The following is a 27,468-nucleotide window of genomic DNA, read 5'->3' on the forward strand; positions in this document are numbered from 1 at the left end:
CTTCAGTCTACTTTTGGGAATGCAGATGCCTTCGTTCGTCGGGGGAGGCCCTCCTCTCGCTCCCACCACCTTCACAATCACGGCTGGTGGGGATGAGGGAGAGGGCCTTCTCCATCGTGGCCCCCCCGGCTCTGGAACTCACTTCCCGGGGAGATTAGGCAGGCCCCTACCCTCCTCTCCTTTCAGACGAGCCTGAAGACTTGGCTCTTCCGAGAGGCTTTTGGCGACTGATCTCTGTATAATCGACTTGTTGTCCATTTAACAGTGTATGCCTTCCCCAGTATTATAATGGCACTTTATAGCTATCATAACCACCCTTCCCTGATGACATGATATATTTGCACTTTTAGCACTTTGGCCTAGATCCTTTGAACCCAATCCATGATTTTAACACTTTATCTTGTATGCGGTTTTTTATGACTTGCTTTTATTGTCTGATTGATTGGTTTTATTGTTTTGTTTTTATATTGTTCTGTTCGGGCTTGGCCCCATGTAAGCTGCCCCGAGTCCCTTCGAGGAGATGGGGCGGGGTATAAGAATAAAATTATTATTATTATTATTATTATTATTATTATTATTATTATTATTATTATTATTATTGATCAACCTGGTGGATTATTAATTCTATGGAAGGGATGGGGAAAACACAGCTCTGCTTGCCCTCCTGGACTTATTTGTGACCTTTCAATACCATTGATGATAAAATTTTTCTGGGTGGCCTTGACTTTTGAGGCACAGGATTCTGGGGCTCCTGTTTTTTCTAGTGTGGAAGTATAAGAAATTGGTGAAAGTTGTCATTCTTCCCCCTGACATTTGACATATTGGGTGCAGTAGGATGCAATCTCACATCTCCTTTCCTCTAATATACTTCAACTAAACCTGAGTAAAGGCATCACACTTAAGAAACCACTTTTTCTGGGGTTGTCTCCCCTAATATCTTTCAACTAAACTTGCGGAGGAATTGAATTCTCTCCATGGGGACTTAAGGGAGTCACACTATCCCCTCCCTTCAGTAAACCACCCCAGTATTTAAGCAAACACCCCCAAATGCCCTTTCACAGCCCCCCAAACACATCACCACCCTCACTTCCCTAGTGAAATGGTTTAAAAAAGAAGGAATGAAAGATATTAAACTAAGAAAAATAAATGAAATTGCCAAAGAAAAGATTGGAATTGTGTCCAAAAGCAAGCGAAGCAATCCTAAGAGCAGCAAAGACACTGAAATAAAACACTGAGCAAATTAACTCATTAGTGACTTTCTTCTTCTGATTAAATCAGGCATTCAGCAGGCTTCACGGCCTCACAGTCTCACAGGGAAACCCTGTATGTACACGGCTGCCTCTCTGCACTCCATGTGCAGCCGAAAGAAATGAAAAGCATCATTTTCGGCAGCCATGTGGTGTGTTGCAGCTGGGAAAAATTGGTGGCGACGCTTGTGCCATTACGGCTGGCCGAAGCAGCTGAAATAGCCAGAGCCCATTTGAAAAATGGATCTATGCACAGCCCTAATGACTATGATTCCAATTCTCAGTTTCCATTAACACTGCCATATATTGCAGTTTCAGAATGCAGTTTTAACTGCAATGAATTGCATTATATGATAGTGCAGATTCATATAATCCAGTTCAATGCATTCTGAAACTGCATTATATGGGACCTTGGTGTTCTCTTTCCCAAGCTCCCTCAAACACTCCTCCTAGAATTTGGTTTCCAGACCTTCTACCAGTTTCTTCTCTGGATATATTCTAGCTTCTTAATGTTCTTCTTGAACTGGACATAGTATTCCAGATGAGGTCTAACCAAAATAGAATTAAATGGCACTAACACTCCCCTCAACTGAACACTATACCAAAATGGAAGAATCCCTGATATACCGGGTGTTTAAAAAAGAACTCCCTATTTCACCATTTAATTAAATGGTGAAATAGGGAGTTCTTTTTCAAACACCCTGTACTTACTCAAGCCCAAACAGGAGTGAGACTATATAATTATTTGAGGCAGGAAAAGGAAAAAAATGGTTCCTTCCCTCCCCATCACTGGCAGAGGCATTTTCAGAGGGGTTTTTTTTTCGTGTCAGGAGCAACCGGAGTTGCTTCTGGAGTGAGAGAATTGGCCGTCTGCAAGGATGTTGCCCAAGGGATGCCCGGATGTTTTTTTGATGTTTTACCATCCTTATGGGAGGCTTCTCTCATGTCCCCGCATGGAGCTGGAGCTGAAAGAGGGAGCTCATCCGTGCTCTCCCCGGGTGGGATTCGAACCTGGCAGCTTTCAGGTCAGCAACCCAACCTTCAAGTCATGAGGCTTTTATCCCCTAGGCCACCGGAGGCTCCATTTTCAGAGGTAGAAATGTCTTATCTTGTCTGATAGATTAAAAGATTTTAAGTGCAAGTGAAATCTTGTGATTCCAGCATAAGTGAATTCACTTTGATTTTTTGTCTGAACTTTGAAGGAGCTATCTGTAGTGATGATTTTATTTGGAAAGAGAGTTGGATAGATCCTTTAATGTGTGGACCATAACCCCAAATGGATTTATTACCATGTTAATATTGTAGCAACCAGTTTCTACAGTATGGAAGGATCCAGAACTGAGGACATGATCTCCTTGCTTCAACCAAGGAGAGAGAAGTTATGTTAATGTTTGGACCACAGCATCTGTAATGTATCAATGACACTCAGCTGCTTTCACCCTGCAAATGTGAAGACATCTATGGAGCTCATGGAGCCTGGATATGGTTTTGGGATGGATGATAATGACCAACTAAATTTAAGATAACACGAAATGGGAATGCTGTGATGAGGCAACCAGGAAAATCTGGATAGAGAGGCACAGTTCAGTATTCTGTGTCACTGTATAGAATTTTATATTCAATTTTATATTCAAAGGATAGGAGAAACTATACACTAGAACAGGGGTCCCCAAACTAAGGCCCGGGGGCCGGATGCGGCCCTCCAAGGTCATTTACCTGGCCCCCGCCCTCAGTTTTATAATATAATATATTGTATATACATATAATATTGATAATAATATTATAATGTAATACAATATAACACTAATAATAATACCATATAATAATATTAATTATATATTCTATATTACATATTGTGATGACTCATGGGCCATGTAGTCCCGTTCCTAGCGCTGTTATGACAGATGAAGAGGAAAACTTAGGTTTCCCACCGTTTCAGCCAGAATTGGAGCTTTCACAGCCAGAAATGGAGCCCCTGCACCTGCAGGAGATTTGCCTCCCAGAAGTTTACCAAACAAGCCCTGAGCCGAAATCTCCCCCTTTTTCTCGCCGTGATTATTGTCAACAACAGAGAGGAGCTCAACAGGCTAATCGCAGAAGCCTGAGAATCGCGGCCAAACAAATGGTTGATTAAACCTGCTTCCCATGGGAATCTTTAGGGAGTCATGCATCTGGACTCAGAGAATGGCTTTCGGTTCTGGTTCCCCAGAGAATTGTTCTCTGGCGGGAAAACGAGACCCTACTTAGGTGTTTTGCCCTCGTAGGAATCTTGCGGAGTCAATTCGTCAACTACGGGAGTAGGTTGTGTGTGGACTACGCTCCCGTTTCCAGCCTTGCTTGCTTCCCAGGACCTTGTTTTGCTTCTCGGACCCAGCCTTGCCTTCCGGACCTCGCCACGAATTTACCACGGATCCTGTTTTTGCTCCTTGTTCTTTGTTGCCTTGAATTAAGCCTTGTATCCAAGAATCAAGTTATTTCCTTGCCTTGCCTAAGTTTCATGGACTAAAGGACCTTGTCTTCTCCCCTCACTTTGCTTGGCAAAGTGAGTGTTTCGGTTACTGGATTACAACTTTGGACCTTAATATTTCATATTGGACATTGTTTCTCTGGACTAATTTTGACCTTTCCTGAAAGGTCTACTTCTGAACTATTTCCTACACTTGCTTTTATTAACTTTATATATTTCCTCAATAAAGATATTAGATAGATTCTGGCCTCTGTGTATGGTTATTGGTGCTCTGCAGCCTGGGTCGTGACACATATAATATTACTAATAATATTACAATATAGTGGTATAGTTCAATATAGTAATATATAATGCTAATATTGTGCAATGCTAATAATATAATATATTGTGTGTACATATAATTTGTAAGCCACTCTGAGTCCCCTTGGGGTGAGAAGGGTGTGATACAAATGTAGTAAATAAAGGCAGTAAATAAATAAATTATAAATAAATACATTTTAGACTTAGGCTCACCCAAAGTCTGAAATGACTTGAAGGCACACAACAACAACCAACAACAACAACAATCTTAATTAACTTGACTATCTCATTGGCCAGAAGCAGGACCACACTTCCCATTGAAATCCTGATAAATGTATGTTGGTTAAAATTGTTTTTATTTTTAAATATTGTATTGTTCTTTCATTGTTCTTGTTGTTGTTGTTGTTGTTTTTGCACTACAAATAAGACATGTGCAGTGTGCATCGGAATTTATTTGTATTTTTTTTTTCAAATGATAATCCTGCCCCTCAACAGTCTGAAAGATTGTGGACCGGCCCTCGGCTTAAAAAGTTTGAGGACCCCTGCACTAGAACTTCAAAAAGCAACTGAAATTGCTCAGATTGCATTCAAAACGCTAATTTCCAAGGCTGTGCAAAATTGTCAGAAGAAAAAAAGGACAGTACAAGTTTAAGTAAATTTAAAGGCATAATCATGACTGTGAGTCCCCCACCCTCAACCTTTATGGAGTTACATATCCAGAGTTCATTCAGAGAATTCCAAACATTTAGCCTTAAATTGCAAATCTCAGAATTAAATAGGATTTTACCATGACAGCTAAAGTGAAATCGTACCATTATAATTGTGCAGTATGAAAGGACTCTCTGGATAATTTGCTACATTAAACCTCAATAAGTTTATATCCAAAAGGCTTTAAGTGCTATCTATGTCTTTACACTTAAAATAAATAGGAACAGAAACACATGACAAAGACTTTTAATGATTTTGTGTCACTGTTATTCCTTTTTTTCTTTTGCCAACCTTTCATTATAGACAGACTTTTTTTTCTTAAGGTAGCAATAGTATGTAAATATGAAACAGCGGATAAAATTGGCATGAATCAAGCGAGTTACTGGAGAGCAACTCCAAGTATCCCTAGAACTTCTTGTGAGGGATGATGTTGCTTGCAGTCCAACACCTGGAAAGACTCACCCAAGCTCCAAGGATGAAGTTAGACACACTGTTGAAATTCTCTACAATTTCTTTCAGGGTGTACATATATACCCTGTTTCCCCAAAAATAAGACATCCCTGGAAAATAAGACCTAGTAGAGGTTTTGCTGGATTACTAAATATAAGGCCTCCCCCGAAAGTAAGACCTAGCAAAGTTTTTGTCTGGAAGCATGCCTGCTGAACAGAACACCAGAACATGCAGGATCGGTAAATGTATGTACCATTGTACTATTATTGTACATGGAAATAATGGTAGTCACAAGAAATTCTTGATAGGATTTCAGTTTGTCTGGTTATGCTGGTTTGTGATGACAACTACTGTACAGTATTTAATAAATGTTCTTTTTTTGTTCAACAATAAATGTGAATTCTTCTTCATGGAAAAATAAGTCATCCCCTGAAAATGAGATCTAGCATGTCTTTGGGAGCAAAAATTAATATAAGACACTGTCTTATTTTTGGGGAAACGGGGTATGTGTATATCCACACAGGTGCATATACATAAACACACACAACTTAATATTTATATTGACTAGAATTTTTTTTGAGAAACAAAGTTATACACCTTTCTCTGACAAGCTGACCTTATTGGTCTATGGGCAGTTTTCTTAATGCAAATACATTAGGCAACCCCTCTGAAAGGGTCATTCGACCCCTAAAGGGGTCATGACCCACAGGTTGAGAACCACTGAAATACGTACCACATTAACAACAGATTTTTGGCCTCAAGAGTTTCATTTCACCAATCACAAATGAAAACAAATCAAGGCAGCTAAGTGCAGTTATACTCAATAAGACCTCATTGTATTTAGTCAAATACGGATTCTTGTTTACGTGCTGAATATAATAAATCCGAAATAAGTGATGAGGAAGGAAGCAAAAAATGGAGACTAAAACAAAAACAAGGCTTTTCAGCTGGGCTCGAAACTCTTGATGTAGGAAAATAGACCCTGATATCATCTTCACCACCTTCAGAAGCATGAAAACTTGTAAACCCGAAAGGGCACACGTTATCATAATCATGATGCCAATTAAAATATAGTTCACTACTTTCACTCTGCTGACCTCTAATTCCTGGTGAAAGTTAAAACATTTGCTGTTGCTATATTCCCCCTTTTTCCCATACCAAAAATACATTACAGGCACCACAGCAACAAGAGTCAGAAACCACACAGCTGTGCTCATAGCAACTGCATGCAAATTCCTGTAGAATTCCACCTTATCCTTCTTCTTAAAGAAAATAAGACACCTGATTAATAGGATAATCACATAGAATAGAAAGGTGAGGTACATGTGCAAGTGTGCCATTATGCTCACAAGTTTACAAAAGAATGTTAGAAAGATCCAGTTGTCTGTGATGTAGTAATAGAGTCGAAATGGTACAGTCACAAGGAAGAGACTGTGGATCACCACCAGGTTTATGATTGCTGTTGTGGTCACTGATAATGCATTCATTTTCACCAGCAAAGAGGACATCCTGATGACTCCACACACACCTCCAATAAACACTACTGTGTAGATAGTGATCAAGACAGGATTCAAAATATGATCATAAGTTGTTGTTATTGGAGACTGGGTTGAGTTTATATTGAGCAGCATTCCTTTCTCTTCAGCCATGGTTCCAGAATTCCCTTTTGTCATGGTCTAAGAAAAACAAAAAGAAAGGAAGCATTCAATTCCATTTACCATATATTTCAAAGCAAGTTTTGAAGGTGTAAGTCTATGAATGTATGGCCAGTATTGTGGAAGATACAAAAAGGATCTGAATATGCACTACACTGTGTATGTAGCTGGACACGATTATTGTGACTGAAATAGAAGTGAATTATTATATTCAACCTGGATTTCCTCACTTTTTTGTCCTTGATGCCCTCCAGCTAGCAACATTTGCCTGAAGTCGGAATGAGCCAAAGATTGCTACGTTAATCTTCCTACGTTAAGGTTCCTACGTTAGGATGCCTGCCACAGATGTGGGTGAAACGTCAGGAGAGAATACTTCTGGAACATGGCCACACAGCCCGAAAAACATACAACAACCCTGATTCCTACGTTCCTTTCTATTTTTCTTTTTCAGCCTGTGATTAGCTTGCGATGGAAAGCACGCACATTTTATAGGTTCAAACATTAAAGCTTAGTTTTGTACAGTATGATCATACCTAAGAGTATCTTTCCTAGGTATAATCATATTCGTGGATTATGTTAGCAGTAGTCTAATTGCAGTTCAACGTGGCAATACAAACTTGTGCCATCTTTACAGCACAACCACATTAAATATGTGATGGTAAACTTGTCATTGCAAATCAGATGAGGTTTTACTTTTTTTAAAAAAAATGCAGGTATAGAAGGGGATGATTTTTATCAAGACTCTTGTCAAGGGCTTCTTAAACTTTTCCACTCACGACTCCTTTCAGCTTGAGATAATTTTTACATGACTCCAGATATATAGGTAAAGGTAAAGGTTTCCCCCTGATGTTAAGTCCAGTCGTGACACACTCTGGGGTTTGGTGCTCATCTCCATTTCTAAGCCGAAGAGCCGGTATTGTCCGAAGACACCTCCAAGGTCATGTGGCTAGCATGACTGCATGGAGTGCCAGAGCAGTACCTATTGATCTACTCACATTTGCACATTTTCGAACTGCTAGGTTGGCAGGAGCTGGGGCTAACAGCGGGCGCTCATTCAGCTCCCGGGATTTGAACCTGGGACCTTTTGGTCCGTAAGTTCAGCAGCTCAGTGCTTTAACACACTGTGCCACCAGGGGCCCCACCTTACCCTTTACTCCAGATATATAGGTATATAAAATACTAGCTGTGCCCGGCCACGCGTTGCTGTGGCGAAGTATGGTGGTATGGGAAATAAAGTATTGAGGAATTGGTGGTAGTTAAGGTAAAGAGTCCCCTGGGCTGAGTGGGTTGCTAGGAGACCAAGTGGGCAGAGCTTAGCCTTCTAACTGGCAGCAATTGGATAAAAACAATTATTCCTCTCTCTCTAATTAGGACTTTATTTTTCTTTTCTTTTTGTTGTATCAACCTAGAGGCATGGATGAGGGGTTGTGCTGTCAATTTTCGGGGTTGTGGGGTGTTTACTTTTGTTGTTTTGTCCGCTGCCGTGATATATATAGATTTAATGATAACAAATCAGCATCGTCAAGGCTTGCTAAACAGGCTAGCTTTCCGTTTTTATGAAGTACAGCTGAAGTATTTTCTGCAGAGTCCATTACAAACACTGCACAACAGAGTCATTTAAATATGCAAAATGGTCACTAGATGACAATCAGAAAACTTCAAATGTTGCTAATTTTTGGGACCCCCAACATTGAGACCCATAGTTTAAGAAGCAGGGCTGTAGTCCACAAGAATTTTGGGGGAAGGGAAGAAAGTTAGAACCTGAAAGTAAATAAGAGAATAGAGGGAATAGCCAGACCCATAGCCAGAAAAATTTTTTTGGGGAGGGGTTGAAACATTTTTCCGGGATTAATTTTCAGATCAGTGTCTTCTCATCTGGCTGGAGATCTCAACAAGGCCCTGAAATTACCATCATCAGGTTCTTCACAGGTAATAGGTTCTGAATCATTGATCTTTCTTAAAACCAGGGGTTTTTTGGCCACAAAGGATAATAGTTTCCACAATTGGCAAAAGTTTCTTTCTGTTTTCTTCTGCTTTTCTTCTGATTTCCATTACTATGATGACGGGTTGCATCAAGACGTTTTCCACTGTGAATTAGCAAGAAGTTTTCAGCCAAGCCCAAGTTGTTCTGATGGTACTTTGTTTTTTGGTATCTATTGAAGACTTGTATTCAATCTTTCCATTGCACAAATGGTTTAGCAACCAATGCACCAAGTTTCTGGTGACCACCTTTGCCCTCAACTTCTCTCCAAACACCACACCGTACTTACAGAGTGCATCTTGTACATGAAAAGAGTAGGGAAAGTTGTTGAGCCATTTGGGTTGAAATATTAGATGCCTTTTCTTATCCATAGGAAATAGATATCTTAGCAATGGGGTCTGTGGATTATTCACTAATTGAGCTTTCACTTGGTCATGAGAAACAGTCCTGTTCATATAAAGTCCAAGGTCTAAAAATTAGACACAGCTTCTTCTCTTTGCTTCTGTTCCATAGTTTCTTTGGCAGGGCTTGGATTAGATGAACCAGTTAATGGTAGACACTTCAGTTTCCAGTTTCCTCAGTTTTCACCTGCAATCCAGGTCAAATCTCCTTTGCCTGCCACCTGTGAAGAGACCAATTTGGTCACTTCCACTATGTCAGCTGTTGCTGCTACTGCAATGTAAATTGGTAGAAAGTTAAGTGATGATAGGGTTGTTGTATGTTTTTTGGGCTGTATGACCATGTTCCAGAAGTATTCTCTCCTGACGTTTCGCCCACATCTATGGCAGGCATCCTCAGAGGTTGTGAGGTATGGAGAAAACTAAGCAAAGAGGTTAATATATATCTGTGGAAAGTCTAGGGTACATATTAACCTCTTTGCTTAGTTTTCTCCATACCTCACAACCTCTGAGGATGCCTGCCATAGATGTGGGCGAAACATCAGGAGAGAATACTTCTGGAACATGGCCATACAGCCCGAAAAACATACAACAACCCTGTGATCCCAGCCATGAAAGCCTTCGACAACACGTAAGTAATGATAGTGTGAAGAATCCAAATATGGTCAATGTAGTGCTTGCAGTTCTGGAGTGACTCTAATTGTTGCTTCTCATAAATTTGCCATGGAGATTTGGTTAACCAATTAAAATTAATGAGTAAACCAAGATTTGTTTTACCCCCAGCTACAGGCTTGGGAATAGCTATAAAAAGTGCCGCCTATCCTAAACATGTAAACCTACAGGTAGGTTTCAGTGTCTTAAAAGAGATTTGCTCTTGGCTAAGTTAACTTATTATTTGTTCTTTTATTATTTATTTTTCCTAAGTCAGATGTGCATAGTACTGTAGTTGTAGTTTTGGAATCTGGAAATACTTGATTAGGTACAAATTACCAGTGAGATGTTCATTGATATGGCCTAGGCATTTTTTTGTTTTGCTAATTTTTAGTTAGCTGGGTTCAAAAGCTTAAAGGTTTTAGTCCTGTCTTTGATTCTTTATCCTTTCTTTACAATCTTTACCTGTACATCTCTTATGGTGAGTAATCACAGTATGTAATTTTTTTTCACTCTGAGCATTCCTCAGTTTCCATGAAGCTTTGTTCTTTTGGGTCTAGCTTGGCTTTTTTCAATACTGAGTGATGGAAAATACAGTTTCCTCCTGTTTAGAAGTTTCACCTGCAGTTATAAGGAGAAATACAAGATATTAGAGCTGAAGTAAAAGGAAGGTGTCAGAAGTAAAAACAGTTTCTTACTTTGTAAGGTTTAAAACATTTGATTTCACCACAAAATCATGAAAAGTATAAATATGTCCTATATTTTCATATACTACATTATCAGTTAAATTGGTTTTTCATGCCTCCAGTTCAAAATTTTATTTATTTATGAGCAAGGACTGGTACCACACTAACCAAATATTTCCCATGTCATGGGAATGACCTGACCCCTGACCCATCGTACCTTCCTAGATTGGCATCTACAGTCTTCTCAAAGACAGATTCTCCATCACCATCCACATCTTCATTCATGACTAGAGAGCTGGGCCGAAACTAACAAAATGAACTTCAACAGGGACAAATGCAAGATACTTCACTTCGGCAGAAAAAATGGAAATCAAAGATACAGAATAGGGGACGCCTAGCTAGACAGCAGTACATGTGAAAAAGATCTTGGAGTCCTTATGGACAACAAGTTAAACATGAGCCAACAATGTGATGCAGCTGCTAAGAAAGCCAATGGGATTTTGGCCTGCATCAATAGGAGTATAGTGACTAGATCCAGGGAAGACCTGCTCCCCCTCTATTCTGCCTTGGTCAGACCACACCTGGAATACTGTGTCCAATTCTGGGCACCGCAGTTGAAGGGAGATGTTGACAAGCTGGAAAGCGTCCAGAGGAGGGCAACTAAAATGATCAAGGGTCTGGAGAACAAACCCTATGAGGAGCGTCTTAAAGAACTGGGCATGTTTAGCCTGCAGAAGAGAAGGCTGAGAGGAGACATGATAGTCATGTACAAATACATGAGGGGAGGAGGGAGCAAACTTGTTTTCTGCTGCCCTGCAGACTAGGTCGCGGAACAATGTCTTCAAACTACAGGAAAGGAGATTCCACCTGAACATCAGGAAGAACTTCCTCACTGTGAGGGCTGTTCGGCAGTGGAGCTCTCTCCCCCGGACTGTGGTGGAGGCTTTTCTTTGGAGGCTTTTAAGCAGAGGCTGGATGGCCATCTGTCGGGGGTGCTTTGAATGCGATTTCCTGCTACTTGGCAGGGGGTTGGACTGGATGGCCCATGAGGTCTCTTCCAACTCTACGATTGTATGATTCTATGATTCTATAGCTTTGAAATTTGACTTAATGTCCAATAGCTTAATACATAAATCTGGAATGACACCCACCTTACTCCTAAATTTGTTTTAGTGAAAGCATAAGTTGAAAAGCTTGCTTCTATAGGTAGACTACTACTTGTCAAATCTGGCTACTGACACCTATGCATCTATCTGCTGCTGCTGCTCAGTCGTTTAGTCGTTTCCGACTCTTCGTGACCTCATGGACCAGTCCACGCCAGAGCTCCCTGTCGGTCTTCGCCGCCCCGAGTTCCTTCAAGGTCAAGCCAGTCACTTCAAGGATACCGTCCATCCATCTCGCCCTTGGTAGGCCTCTTCCTTTTTCCTTCCATTTTCCCCAGCATCATGATCTTTTCCAAGCTTTCCTATCTCCTCATGATGTGGCCAAAATACTTCAACTTTGACTTCCCTCCAGTGAGCAGCCGAGCATTATTTCCTGGAGGATGGACTGGTTGGATCTTCTTGCGGTCCAAGGCACTCTCAGGATTTTCCTCCAGCACCAAAGTTCAAAAGCATCTATCAGACCTACCCAAATGTTACTAAGTGGCACAGATTCAAATTTTGTTTTTAAAGGTACATTGAATTTCAATAAGATCTTCATGCTCTGACATGGACAATACTAGGTTTATTTCAATTGACAAATGGGTTTTGTACCATTCAATGTTCCTGTTGGTGTCTGAAATGTTCTCCGACATATTCTACAAAACTTAATGAAGTTACCACATCTCTGAGCGGAAAGATACAACCATGTTTACACTGACAGACAAAATGACGTCACTGAAAACCAGACTTCATTTCTGAATCAAATGTGTGAATGAGAAAAACTTCAAATGCTTTCTTCTCCTAGTCCAGTATCTCAGTGACAACAAGATCTAAATTAAAGCTGATATACATATCATAGTTTTTCTCATTCACACATTTGGTTTTCTAGAATATGTTGGTGAGGTAAGCAGTGCACATTACATGAGCCACTTCTTGTTTTGTAAACATTCAGCGTATTTGCCTCCCTTATGAAGAAACCAGAAGCTTGTTGTGCACCTCAAAAAACCAGGATCTTGCCTCTTGAAAGCCATCTAACTTCTACGTGAATTAGAAGCGATTGATGCTGACTTCCAAATTTTTTCATAAGCCTTTGCAAAAGGTCTTTACTGGAGTGACTGAGACTCTACATAATTGACCATTTTTACATTTTTTAAGTTAGATGAAACATTCTTTGTCGCAAGAGCATGCTGATGTAAGATGCAATGACTACTACTGGTACAATGTGGAGTTCCTTTTAAAATCCTTAATACCATCCGTTTCATTTTTCCCACCATTGTTTTATCTCAGTCTCTGCATATGTTGATATACTTATCCCAATCAATATTGTGTTTAAGCACACAACAGCTGATGATTTAAAAAATTCCTTCCCTGGATGCATTGGTCTCCAAACGTGTGCATATAAACAAATCTTCTTCAACAGACACTTCAAATGGATAACTCATGAAAACAAGCAATACTGCAAGCCTGGTGACACCTGTACTTTTGTCCAATTGTATTGAAAATGCTTTACAATTTATTCCTCTCTTAATTATTAATCTTCAATATAGTCTGAGATTGTATACACTTGGACACAGTGTTGTTAGAACACAGGATACTGAAAAAGTTTTCACCACCTTCTCTTCCATCACACATGGTTTGATGAGATCCTCTGCAATTGTATGTTGGATGGAACATTTGTAATTAAAGAGAAGCAATGCTTCCATTGCATTTTCATTATTGGTCTTTGCATAGTTCTGTAAGCAAGCCACAGTGGTATCTTGGACTTCCTGTGGTTTTTGAAAAAACTGGTGTCCTGTTGCTTTAGGTTTGGGTGGTTTGTTTCTAGCTGTTGTTTCTGCTTAGCAGGTGCCAAGGAACGGTTCAGGAAGATTTTGTTACAAATGAGGTATTGTCTGTCCTGGTGTTTTGCATTTACAACAGAAATAAATCCTAACAATAGATAAGAGTCATTGTATTCCCTTTTTTTCAAAGATTTTAAACCTTCACATTTGATCTTATCACTAGTTGGTAAGCTTGACCATCAGTACAAGAGTCATTTTCCATTGCAGGTGTGCCATAGAATGAATAAAATGATAAAACAGAGAGATCAGACTGCAAGCTAACTCAATATGTGAAAATAATAATAATAATAATAATAATAATAATAATAATAATAATAATAATAATTGCAGGTGGTCCCGGTGGTGATCGGCACATTGGGTGCCATGCCAAAAGTTCTCAGCCGGCATTTGGAAACAATACACATTGACAAAATTATGATCTGCCTACTGCAAAAGGCCACCCTACTGGGATCTGCACGCATCATCCGAAAATACATCACACAGTCCTAGACACTTGGGAAGTGTTCGACTTGTGATTTTGTGATACGAAATCCAGCATATCTATCTTGTTTGCTGTGTCGTAATAAAATAATAGACATTGACAAAATTATGATCTGCCAACTGCAAAAGGCCACCCTACTGGGATCTGCACGCATCATCTGAAAATACATCACACAGTCCTAGACACTTGTGTTCGACTTGTGATTTTGTGAAATGAAATCCAGCATATCTATCTTGTTTGCTGTGTCATACAATAAAATAATAATAATAATAATAATACAGTAATAATAATAATAATAATAATAATAATAATAATAATAATAGCAATAATATCCTTGAATTTTGCTTACTGAATTGCATCTCCTTGAATCTCACTAGGTCCATTAGAGCTAGAAGCCGCATGTACTATAGGACCTCATCAGATGAGTTAATTTCCCCATCCTACACCACCTCTCCTCCCTTTTCACCACAGAGCCCTTCCCATGATGCACACCAACTTCTGGCCAGGCTCTGTGGTGAAAGAGGACAGGAAACATGGCCTTAGGAGCAATGGGGGGAAGCTGGGCGATGACGCTTACACACATGGGATGGGGGAAGCAAGTCGCACATGGAGCAACGGCTTCTCCACGCCCCCCCCCCCCCAACCAGGACTCCCATGGATTTGCCACAATATGTGGTGAATCCTTAACTCTTTGTGATGAGGTTAATAGTTAAAACCTTAAAACCTACCCATCTTGAGCCAGTTATCCATGGCATTAGTAGCTTCCTGAAATATGTAGCCGTAACTGCATACACAGAATCATAGAATCATAGAATCATTGAGTTGGAAGAGACCTCATGGGCCATCCAGTCCAACCCCCTGCCAAGAAGCAGGAAATCGCATCCAAAGCACCCCCGACAGGTGGCCATCCAGCCTCTGCTTAAAAGCCTCCAAAGAAGGAGCCTCCACCACAGTCCGGGGCAGAGAGTTCCACTGCCGAACAGCCCTCACAGTGAGGAAGTTCTTCCTAATGTTCAGGTGGAATCTCCTTTCCTGTAATTTGAAGCCATTGTTCCACATCCTAGTCTCCAGGGCAGCAGCAAACAAGCTTGCCCCCTCCTCCCTATGACTTCCCCTCACATATTTGTATATGGCTATCATGTCTCCTTTCAGCCTTCTCTTCTGCAGGCTAAACATACCCAGCTCTTTAGGCCGCTCCTCATAGGGCTTGTTCTCCAGACCCTTGATCATTTTAGTTGCCCTCCTCTGGACGCTTTCCAGCTTGTCAACATCTCCCTTCAACTGTGGTGCCCAGAATTGGACACAGTATTCCAGGTGTGGTCTGACCAAGGCAGAATAGAGGGGGAGCATGACTTCCCTGGATCTAGACGCTATACCCCTATTTATGCAGGCCAGAATCCCATTGGCTTTTTCTGCTGCCGCATCACATTGTAGGCTCATGTTTAACTCGTTCTCCATGAGGACTCCAAGATCTTTTTCACATGTACTGCTGTCAAGCCAGGCATTGTCCCCCATTCTGTATCTTTGCATTTCATTTTTTCTGCTGAAGTGAAGTATCTTGCATTTGTCCCTGTTGAACTTCATTTTGTTAGTTTCGGCCCATCTCTCTAATCTGTTAAGATCGTTTTGGATTCTGCTCCTGTCTTCTGGAGTGTTAGCTATCCCTCCCAGTTTGGTGTCGTCTGCAGACTTGATGATTGTGCCTTCTAACCCTTCGTCTAAGTCGTTAATAAAGATGTTGAACAGAACTGGGCCCAGGACGGAACCCTGTGGCACTCCACTCGTGACTTCTTTCCAAGATGAAGAAGATGCATTGGTGAGCACCCTTTGGGTTCGTTCGCTTAGCTAATTACAGATCCACCTAACTGTAGTTTTGTCTAGCCCACATTTGGCTAACTTGTTTGTCAGAAGGTCATGGGGGACTTTGTCGAAGGCCTTGCTGAAATCCAGATATGCTACATCCACGGCATTCCCTGCATCTACCCAGCTTGTAACTTTATCAAAAAAAAGAGATTAGATTAGTTTGGCATGATTTGTTTTTGGTAAATCCATGTTGACTATTAGCAATACCTGATAGCAATAGTTGTAGTACAAAATAGTGATTATGGAGACTGTTACAAGGGTCATCTGTATAGTGACAGAAGATACAGAATGTAAGGTACAGCATCACTGAACCACAAGCATGAATCATGATTGAAAGGATGAGTATAGAAATGAAATGAACAAAATGAAGGAAGTAGTATGTTATATTTATAAAAGGAAGAACCTTCTGGATGTTGCTGGAAAAGCCAATAGCACCCTAGAGAGCCATTTTCATCATCAGTTGATGCATACTTGTCAAATAACTTTGTAATACTTGTCTAATAGCTTTCTCACCACATGACAGAACTGAAGGAAGCATGTCATAATATAGAGAAGTAGTAAGTCTCTTTCCTAGCTCCCCGATTCCTTCCTGTTGAACTCTGCATCTATGCCACCTTTTGATTCCTTTCCCTCCCCCCCAATAAGTTGACCAGTGTTTGAAATTGGTGTAATATCCCTCCCGTTTCACACTATCAGATTACTTACTTTACTTAGGCGATCCCTCATAGTTCGAGGATGATTGTCTTCCATCTTGGCGGTGTGTCCGTAGATGGCTGAAGAGACCTATTCTTGATCTGCATGTTCTCCTGCAGTGAGGACATTGGTTTCCAGGTGGAAGGTGGTCCCGGTCAGGGTTGGCTTGATGCTCCTTTCTCTTGGCACGTTTCTCCCTTAAGCCCTCCATTCATGCCTCTTCACAGCACTGCTGGTCACAGCTGACCTCCAATTAGAGCACTCAAGGGCCAGGGCTTCCCAGTTCTCAGTGTCTATACCACATTTTTTAAGGTTGGCTTTAAGCCCATCTTTAAATCTCTTTTCCTGCCCACCAACATTACGTTTCCCGTTCTTGAGTTCGGAGTAGAGCAACTGCTTTGGGAGACGGTGATCGGGCATTCGGACAACGTGGCCAGTCCAGTGGAGTTGATGGCGTAGGAGCATTGCTTCAATGCTGGTGATCTTTGCTTCTTCCAGCACGCTGACATTTGTCCGCCTGTCTTCCCAAGAGATTTGCAGGATTTTTCTGAGGCAACGCTGATGGAAACACTCCAGGAGTTTAGTATGATGTCTGTAGACCGTCCACGTTTCGCAGGTGTATAGCAGGGTTGGGAGGACAATGGCTTTGTAAAGAAGCACCTTGGTATTTCTACAGATGTCCCGATCATCAAACACTCTCTGCTTCATTCTGAAAAATGCTGCGCTTGCAGAGCTCAGGCGGTGTTGTATTTCAGTGTCGATGCTGACTTTTGTGGAGAGGTGGCTGCCAAGGTAGCGGAAATGGTCAACGTTTTCTAATGTGACACCATTAAGCTGTATTCCTGGCATTGCAGAGGGGTTAGCTGGTGCCTGTTGGAAGAGCACTTTGGTTTTCTCGATGTTCAATGAGAGGCCGAGCTTCTCATATGCTTCTGCGAAGGTGTTTAGAGTGGCTTGTAGGTCTTCTTCTGAGTGCGCACAGACTACGTTGTCATCGGCATATTGGAGTTCTATAACAGATGTTGTGGTGACCTTGGTTTTGGCTCTCAGTCTGCTGAGGTTAAATAGCTTGCCATCTGTCCGATAGATTATTTCCACTCCGGTGGGAAGCTTCCCATCAACAAGGTGAAGTATCAGCGATGAAGACTATCAGATTAACAACCATATTTCTTGTTTTTATACCTTTCATTACATGTCTTTTGAGTATCACCAATACGGGAAAGTGTTCCAGGCCAAGGAAGCTCATGCTTTGATGGCATATGGGCAAGTGAAGGATACATATTGCCACCATCTACTGTCACAGTATCAAGCTGAAGTACACATTGTTTGGTGGTGCTCTTAAGAATCAGCAAGATTGACCCAAGCCTGTTAAACATATGATAACACATCTAATAAGACAAATATATTAGAAAAGTGCTTCAAGGTATGATTTTTTTTTAAAAAGGAGTGAGATAGAAGGGGGAAATTATCTTTCTCTTAAGTTTGAATGTAGCATTTCATAACCACACAAACAGTGTCTTTAGTGTGGTTACTTCAATATTGTTTTCATCTGTGAAAATCTTTGCCACATGTCATGTCATGCTCTTTCTCTTTATTCTTCAATCCTCCAATAAATATCCCAAGGACATTAATACAATTGTGTACAATATATACGTTGGGGATGAGTGACATGCTCTGCCCAAACCCTTCATTTCCTCCATTTTATTCAAGAAAACAGAAGGTGCTCTCGTTAAAATGCCACTTGTCTCCTCAGAATCACAAAGCTGTCTAGAAAATGTGGTGACAATAAGGCTTTTGAGGAGGGTTTTTATAGTGACAACAAAGAAAATAACTCCTTCATTACAGAATCCAAAGCTCTACCCGATTGAGGTCGAGTTTTCTTCGTTTTCTTCATTTTTGTTGTCATCAGCAATAATGATGATAACGGTTGGGGGAGGCATGTCACATTGCCTCCAAAGGCCTGGAGTAATGTACAAAGTGCTTACGATATTGAAGTACAGAGGCTTTTTAATTGAAAAGGATGATGTGAGCATCTCCCACTTCCAAGGCCGTAGCCAGAAAAAAATTTCGGGAGGGGTTTTGAAAATTTCGGGGGGGGGGGGGGTTGAACCCCTAGCACACATCTCTCACCGCTACAAACCTGTCAATATCTGCTTGAAATAGTGCCTGGAGGGACTCTTAATGTTTTGCGTCTCATAGACTTAGCATGGGGATTTGGTTAACTAGTTAAAATTCATGAGTAAGCCAGGTTTTTTTTATAACCTGAAAAATTTCGGGGGGGGGGGGGTTGAACCCCTAAAACCACTCCCTCGCTACAGGCCTGCCCACTTCTACCATTATCATATTTCCCAGGGATCTCTGGCCTTAGCTCAAACCCTCGAAGAGGTGGGACAGAGATTTCGGATTGTACCAGCAGCAATATATCATTGTGAACTAACCCTGCTATAATACCAAGTATTGAGGGAGTTTTAGTTCTGAGTAGACAATTAAGACCCATAAACTTTGCTAAAGATTTGCTCCTAGGGGAGAGTTTATTCCCTTTGCAATAATGTGTTTCTCACTGATGTTGGGAAAATAACTCCAAGAAAGTCTTAAGGAGATGGTTTTGTGGTGTTTGAGATGTTCTGTCCCTCTCTCTCCTGTTCTGCAATCCAAAATCTCTGCAGTCAAAGTCCAACAAGTGAAAACTACTATATTACATTACTGCCAATTTATCATATGAAATAGAGTGTTGTGTGCTATATGTTTACAGATATGGAAACCAAGAGGAATAACTTCTAAAATTATTGGGGGAATAGAACCATTTTCCCAGTTCACCCCTCAAAATTATGGTTAAACTTGCTGAGATTTGCTTTTTTTCTTGGTCCTTCTATACTCTTTGTTCTTTTGAGTCCATATGTGTACTGAACTAATGCAAATATATATATATATAAGAGGGTAATGAAATTTCGGCCTAGGACAAAACAACAAAACTACACATCCCAGAAACACTAAACTTGGCAGCACAACCCCTCATCCATGCCTCTACGTTCATACAACAAAAAGAAAAGAAAGATAAAGTCCTAATTAGAGGGAGAAGGAATAATTGTTTTTATCCAATTCCTGCCAGTTAGAAGGCTAAGCTCTGCCAACTTGGTCTCCTAGCAACCCACTCGCCCAGGGGACAGGCAGAGTTAGGCCTCATTTAGGCCTCTTCCACACTGCCTATAAAATACAGATTATCAGATTTTAACTGGATTATATGGCAGTGTAGACTCAAGGCCCTTCCACACAGCTATATAACCCATTTATAATCTTATCTGCTTTGAACTGGATTATTTTGACTCCACACTGCCATATAATCCACTTCAGTGTGCATTTTATACAGCTGAGTACAAGGGGCCTCATATAATCCAGTTCTAATCAGATAATATAAGATTATAAATATACAGTACAGTCTCACTTATCCAACATAAACAGGCCGGTAGAATGTTGGATAAGTGAATAAGTTGGATAATAAGAAGGGATTCAGGAAAAGCCGATTAAACATCAAATTAGGTAATCATTATACAAATTAAGCACCAAAACATCATGTTATACAACATATTTGACAGAAAAAGTAGTCCATGCACAGTAATACTATGTAGTAATTACTGTATTACAAATTTACCACCAAAATATCACAATGAATTTAAAACACTGACTACAAAACATTTACTAATAAAAAGCAGACTGCGTTGGATAATCCAGAACATTGGATAAGCGAATGTTGGATAAGTGAGATTCTACTGTAATATATACCACCATACTTCTCCACAGCAACGTGTGGCCGGGCACAGCTAGTACATTATAAGAACAGTGACCGCAAACCCAGATAATTTCTTCAGTTTGATCCACGTGAATATCAATGCTAAATTCCAATGTTACTGAATGCATAAGGTTGAGTGGTGATTATATTGACAGTGACAGATTTATTTATTATTATTAATTTGTGGTCTCTCATATATACCACCCTTCTCAACCCTGAAGAAGACTCAGGGCGGTTCACAGTGTTGGCAACAATTCAATGCCCTCGATAAAAACAGCATAAAACATCAAAGTTGGCCCTCCCCTAATAAAACATTAAACATTATTAAACACATCACATAAAATAACATCATATATCACACAAAGACATAGCCATTGCCCATAAACAGTCCTGGGTCATTGCGCTTTCAAAGTTCACTTTAACTTTTAAATATTCCTATGATGGGACGAACGCATGGTTCCACAGCCAAGTGAGGCCGGTGGGGCCGAGAGCAGGACTTCCCCGTAAGATCTTAATCTACAAACTGTTTCATAGAGGGAAATACATTTGAACAGGTAAGTAGGACCAGAGCCAAGGAAAATAACTTAATTTAGGATCTGTTTTATTTGTCTGGAATTTATAACACAGTGGTAATCTGTTGAGATACTATGAATCCCCTTTAACTGTCCTGACAGAAATCTTGATGTTGTTTACTATGCTGTAGGAATATACATGCTTGGAGTTTGTTTATTTTTGTCTAAATACAAAAAGGGGTTTTTCAAAACCCATTTCCTGCCAGTTAGGACTGTTGAAACAGAAAAAGAATGTGCAATCCTATCTATGTGGACACTATTTTACTTTAGCACATCCTTTTTTTTAAAAGTGGCTATTATGTGTCATAGTTTGATGACGTAGCTAGAAACAACTGAATATATATATATATATATATATATATATATATTTTAAATGGACCAGAAGCTTTTATATTAATGACTACTTGCTAAAATCTGGTATATGTATTTGGATGATACTTTTTTACAGCTGAATAGCAATACTCTTTGAGCCCAGGTGGTGAAGTGCGTTAAAGCGCTGAGCTGCTGAACTTGCAGACCAAAAGGTCCCAGGTTCAAATCCCGGGAGCAGAATGAGTCCCTGCTGTTAGCTCCAGCTCCTGCCAACCTAGCAGTTCGAAAACATGCAAATGTGAGTAGATTAATAGGTACCACTCTGGCGGGAAGGTAACAATGTTCCATGCAGTCCTGCCGGCCACATGACCTTGGAGGTGTCTACGGACAACGCCGGCTCTTCGGCTTAGAAATGGACATGAGCACCAACCCCCAGAGTTAGACATGACTGGACTTAACATCAGGGGAAACGTTTACCTTTACCTAGCAATACTCTAAAATATATAGATTGACAAATTATTCTGGAAGAAAGATAGAGCAAGAAAAGAGAAAGAGGGACTGAAAAAGGAGACGTATAGTCAAAAATAATTATGGCTCACCTCCACAATCCTTATTTTGCAAGATTACTCTAGCAAAATGTTCATCTACATTAACATAAGTATTCATGGGCAACCCAGCAATCCAAATGTCCAGCCCTATCTCTTTCCATGACTTCAGTCCTCCAGATATTTTGGACTTCATCAATCAGAAGCCCTGGCCAATTTGCCCAATGATAGGGATTCTGTAAGTTCAAATCCAAATCCAGTGAAGAACCATTGCATTCAAATTCAAAAGTGCGAGAGCCACTGATTTAAAGTACACAGCTCTGAAGTAGCCCACACCCAGAGCGAAGAAGTGTCTTCTTTGAAATTTTCTGAAGCCATGTTTATTAATTCATTTTAAAAAATAATGACATATTTTACCAGCTTAAAATTATCTCCTTTTTTGCAGGCTCATAGCTATTAAGCATTGCTAGGTTTTTTTAAACTAATAATGAGAAAATAATGTTTCATCAGTCATTGTGCTGATATTGATTTCTCTAATCTGATGATAATATAATTATCCTGGAAAAAATAAAAGATTAGTTGTGACAAAGGAAATTGCTGAAAAATTCAGAAGAAACTAAGCAAATCTGGCTTCTTTGACTCTAAAGAAGTTCCATATTATGCAATATGTTTTTCTTTGACTCTAAAAACGTTCCCATATTATGCAAAATGTTGCTTCAGACAAAACCTGTAATTGTTACTGTACATTCACTTACCCGTAAAATCCATGACACACAAGTAGGCTTCCTTCTCAGTAAACATACATGTTATTGCATTATTAGTTAACACTTCGATTGACTCAATTCAGTGGGACTGCTCATGCTGATTTCAATGGAAACTTAAAGAAACTTGTTTGAATCCAATTCATTTCTTTAACTAGCTGGTGGCTACTTGTCAGGAATATGATACAAGAAAGGCTGACATACAAGGGTGACATTTTACAATGTTAAATATTACAAGCAAATTCTTTGCAATTGTAATATCAGATACCAGACAATAAAGAACTTTGAATGTGAAATCCTCTAGCCCTTCCTACCCTTTGTACTTCTAGACCTCTCTGCCTTCTTTTATTTATTTTGTTTGCTTTGGTCAGTTGGTACTTCTATTTAAGATGGCCAAATGCAAAGAAGGATAAGAGCTAGCTACAGTAGCTGCAATATTATCTTCCTTGATTGTTAACATTTTAGGGTTCCTAAAACCTGTTGCTATTTGCTTACGGGAGCCACAAGTAAAATAACTGTAGGATATGGTCTTCAGATATTAGAGGCAAAGTTGAAGTATTTTGGACACATTATGGGAAGACAGGAAAGCTTGGAAAAGATCATGATGCTGGGGAAAATGGAAGGAAAAAGGAAGAGAGGCCGACCAAGGGCAAGATGGATGGACGGTATCCTTGAAGTGACTGGCATGAACTTGAAGGAACTGAGTGCGGCAACGGCCAACAGAGAGCTCTGGCACGGACTGGTCCATGAGGTCACGAAGAGTCGGAAACGACTGACCGAATGAAGAAGAAGATGATGGTCTTCAGGGCTTGCATTTTGTTTGAAGAAAGAAAGACAGCAAGACCCTGGGATGTTGTTTTGTGCTGATTCTTGGAATAACCTTTGTGGCACAATGATTCTCCTATAAGTATTACTCCCTCTAGGCTAATCCCTATTGGAAATGTATTTGGCAGACTAAACTATTCAGATGATCATATTGTAGATCTTTCAAGGATTTGCCTTACTTAACACAGACCAGATAAAATCCTTGGGTGGTAGAGGAAGGCTTGGTAGGCATGGAGAATAGCAAACAACCCCACATCCAGAATCCTTCAGCATTCTTATTCAGACCTTTGAACATTCAGTGTGAAAATAGGAAAAGCACTTCAAAGTGTATTTGGTTTGTTTGTAAATATTTGAAAGTCTCAGCATGATTGAGAAACCCTGATAAGGTAGGGATTTCAATTGTGTATGAGTTTCTGTGCAAAAGCAGACAGAAAGTCTGAAGAGGATGGAGCCAGACACAGAAGCTATCACGAAGGAGGCCTGCACTACATTTTCTTGGCACCTTGTTACTGTCATAATATTCTCAGTAATTAACTTATATTTTTTGTAAAAATTTTTAAAAAAGTAACCTTTATTTTTTATTTCCCTTAAAGTAATAAATTACCGCTAAAATGATAAAATATGATCTTATATTGACTTCCTATGACTTCATTGAGGGGCCCCTGGTGGCACAGTGTGTTAAAGCACTGAGCTGCTGAACTTGCGGACCAAAAGGTCCCAGGTTCAAATCCCAGGAGCAGAATGATCACCCACTGTTAGCCCCAGCTCCTGCCAACCTAGCATTTCGAAAAAATGCAAATGTGAGTAGATCAATAGATACCGCTCCGGCGGGAAGGTAACGGCGCTCCATGTAGTCATGCCGGCCACATGACCTTGGAGGTGTCTATGGACAACGCTGGCTCTTCGGCTTAGAAATGGAAACGAGCACCAACCCTTAGAGTCTGTCACGACTGGACTTAACGTCAGGGGAAACCTTTACCTTTACCTTCATTGAGACTTTTATTGCCAGGAGAAATAATGTGCTACAAGTTTTAAAAAATACCCGGTTCAGTTTTTGCCTCAGTCATAGATGTGTTCAAAGGCTTCTCAGCCTAAGTCACCTGTGAGAAATGCATGAATAAAAGTACTCACCTACTATACAATGTGATTGTTGTTTGGAGAAAGGGCTGAAGTAGGGAAAGTAGTTTGCGTAAGTTCCCGGTGGCTGAAGAAACATCTGAGCCAGTGATTTATCAGCTTAACATGTTTTTGCTCTTTAGCTGCCGTTGCTTTCACATTTGTTCAAAGTTTTGAAATGCTACAACTCCCAGAATTATACAGCCAACATGACCAATATTGTATTGTATTGTCAAAGGCTTTCATGGCTGCTAGAACACTGCCATACTTCCCAGTTAACCAATATTGACTGGAGAATTATGGGAGTTATAGTTGATAAGGATCATTTCTGTGCTATGAATTTATCAAGCACGTTAAAAATATGAAGAAAGAATTCTTTAATAAGTTCAACTCAGTGTTGCTTGTTACTTATTCCAATTCATTTTTGCGTACTTCTAAAATTACAGTAGAGTCTCACTTATCCAACATAAACGGGCCGGCAGAACGTTGGATAAGCGAATATGTTGGATAATAAGGAGAGATTAAGAAAAAAGCCTATTAAATATCAAAATAGGTTATGATTTTACAAATTAAGCACCAAAACATCATGTTATATAACAAATTTGACAGAAAAAGTAGTTCATTACACATTAATGCTATGCAGTAATTACTGTATTTACAAATTTAGCACCAAAATATCACAATGCATTGAAAACATTGACTACAAAAATGCGTTGGATAATCCAGAACATTGGATAAGTGAGTGCTGGATAAGTGAGACTCTACTGTATTTGCCCCAACCTCTCTTTTTGGAGAGGAATGTTAAGCATTTCCAATGTCAGTTCATCAACATACATTCTAAAGATTTGATAAGAACTATAGTCCAAATGTGAAACATATTTTAACATTCTTACCTTGTTTTCATAAGTCTGTAAAGATAAGGTGCATCAAGGAAGAGAGAAAAAATAAATTGAGCAACTGAAAGCTCAAGAACTGTGAAGAAGTGCTGCTGTTCCTGAAACATTGCGAGAACCACCAAACCACAAGGTACTCACTTCCCTGTTGTAACTCTATACTCATTGTCTGCTGGTTAAAATGTCCAGTTAAAGTTATAAAGCCAGCCCCACAACTGCATGAGTCAGGCACGTAGCCAGGATTTTGATTCGGGGGGGGGGGGGGCTGAGTCTGAATGAGAGAGGATCTACCCTAGCAAACCTTTTGTATTGTTATCCCAATACCCCCTTGCATATGGGATATATTGAGCATGGTGATCAGATCATGATTTGAATAAACATAACAGTTTAAATAATAAATGCTATTTATTTACTTTCATTAACAAAATGTTTAGAATACTTTTTGACTTATTTTTTTACTTTACAGCAATAGTCTTCTTTTCTTCTCCCCGGCCATTTTGTCAATCACTTTTTCTGGTTTGATAGTGATGTCCTGATGGATGGAAATCATTGCTAATCCATTAAGTCTCTGGTCTGTCATTAAACTTCTAGATACACTTTTCACTCTCTTCATGGTTGAAAACGATCTTTCCACACTGCATGTCGTTACTGGTAAAATAGCTAACACAGTCAAAAGGAAATTTATTGATTGATAGTAGGTTTTGTCACCCAGTTCCAACACTTTAAGTACCTCAGTATCTTTCTTAATTGATGGTGTAATATTACACCACATTATGTACTCAGCCTTGATGGAAGCAAGTGCTGCGTCATTTTTCAAAGTATTCTAACAGTTGTTCCATATGGTGAACTTAGTCTAGACCTGGAAACCCAGGGAGGAGAACCTGGAAACTGGTTAAAATGTCTTCATTTGACATGAACCTTTCAGTAAGGTTCTGTATGAGTGAATCGACACATGGTATGAACACTGCCACATACCAGTAAGGCCTTCTCGCGGACCACTGTGAAAATTTCGGGGGGGGGGGGGGGGGGCTGAAGCCCCTCAAGCCCCCCCCCCTTTCCCGGCTACATGCCTGGCACGAGTGAACTCCATCCTGAATGTGCCTGCCACAAAAGCAGCAAACCTGGCTACACAGACTGCTATCCTAGCTTTTTCTTCATTTTTTTCACCAGGATTATTTCTGGTTAACAAAAGAGATTAACAAAATATATTAATTTTACTAATTAATTCATTGCTTTTAAACTATATGAGGTGGGAGATTGGTGGTGTAAAGGAGCTAAGAACGACTAAAGGTTCTTTCAGGCAGGGGGGAATTTTTTAATCCCACCTCTGCTACCAATTTTAAGGAACCAATAACGCTGCCACCACTTTGTAAAGATGTGACCACCAAAGACTCAGAGAGGAGACCTTTTACTTTATTTTTCTTTCTTCTTCTTATTCCCTCTAGATGGTAATGTAACTTGGTTTATAATATATGTGACAGAGGCTTCGATGTTGGAAAAACAAGAACAAGTTTATTCAGGCACAAAGCTTAGTGGTTACAATGATGTTTCTCACTAGGAGGTATTTTTATTAACAGTTACAACGCTAGAATAAGATGAGTCAAACTCCCTAAAGTGTCACTTATTTTACTTATAATAGTTAGAACTTCTTTCTCTGCTACTTTTAAACCATAATCATCCCTGTGATATGCGATCACAGATTCTCTGTGTCCTTACCAGGACACAGACTACATTAAATAAGTCACCAAACTTATTTTAATCTGACTCAAATTGAACAATTGAGTCTCCCTTGATCCCCTCAATTTAGGATCAATCTTCTCTGTGCCTCATCAGAACACAGACTGACTGTCTTTTTTAAACTCTGCACTTCTTCAACAAAACGGCAGTTGGCTCCGCCTACTTCTCCATGTCAACCAGCCTCTGAGTGCTGAGATGCAATAACTGTCATATTTACCCTTTAAAAACAGAAATACACAATTAAACATAACATCTGCAAACCAAAAATTCGTACTTCATTACAGGTGGTTTAGATTAATTTCTTACCATTTTGCTAGGGAGGAATGTCATATTTGTGTCCCTGGCTCCAGCTGCCTG

At 40.0% G+C, this 27,468-nt stretch overlaps 1 protein-coding gene across 1 annotated transcript; it reads right to left on the reverse strand.

The window, feature by feature from the left end:
* Positions 1 to 4,952: 4,952 nt before the first annotated feature.
* Positions 4,953 to 26,013, reverse strand: gpr141 (G protein-coupled receptor 141). Its single transcript, XM_062957875.1, has 3 exons — positions 25,375 to 26,013; positions 10,323 to 10,478; positions 4,953 to 6,848 (listed from the first exon to the last, which is right to left on the reverse strand). Exon 3 carries the CDS (start codon positions 6,843 to 6,845, stop codon positions 5,910 to 5,912), a length of 936 nt encoding a protein of 311 aa, XP_062813945.1. The 5' UTR covers positions 6,846 to 6,848; positions 10,323 to 10,478; positions 25,375 to 26,013; the 3' UTR covers positions 4,953 to 5,909.
* Between the last annotated feature and the right edge of the window lie 1,455 nt (positions 26,014 to 27,468).

Source organism: Anolis carolinensis, chromosome 6 (genome assembly GCF_035594765.1).
Source record: "Anolis carolinensis isolate JA03-04 chromosome 6, rAnoCar3.1.pri, whole genome shotgun sequence".
Taxonomy (NCBI): Eukaryota; Metazoa; Chordata; class Lepidosauria; order Squamata; family Dactyloidae; genus Anolis; species Anolis carolinensis.

Bases quoted from the DNA above. Each gene is read 5' to 3' on its own strand.
- gpr141 (XM_062957875.1), bottom strand. From the start codon at position 6,845: ATGACAAAAGGGAATTCTGGAACCATGGCTGAAGAGAAAGGAATGCTG.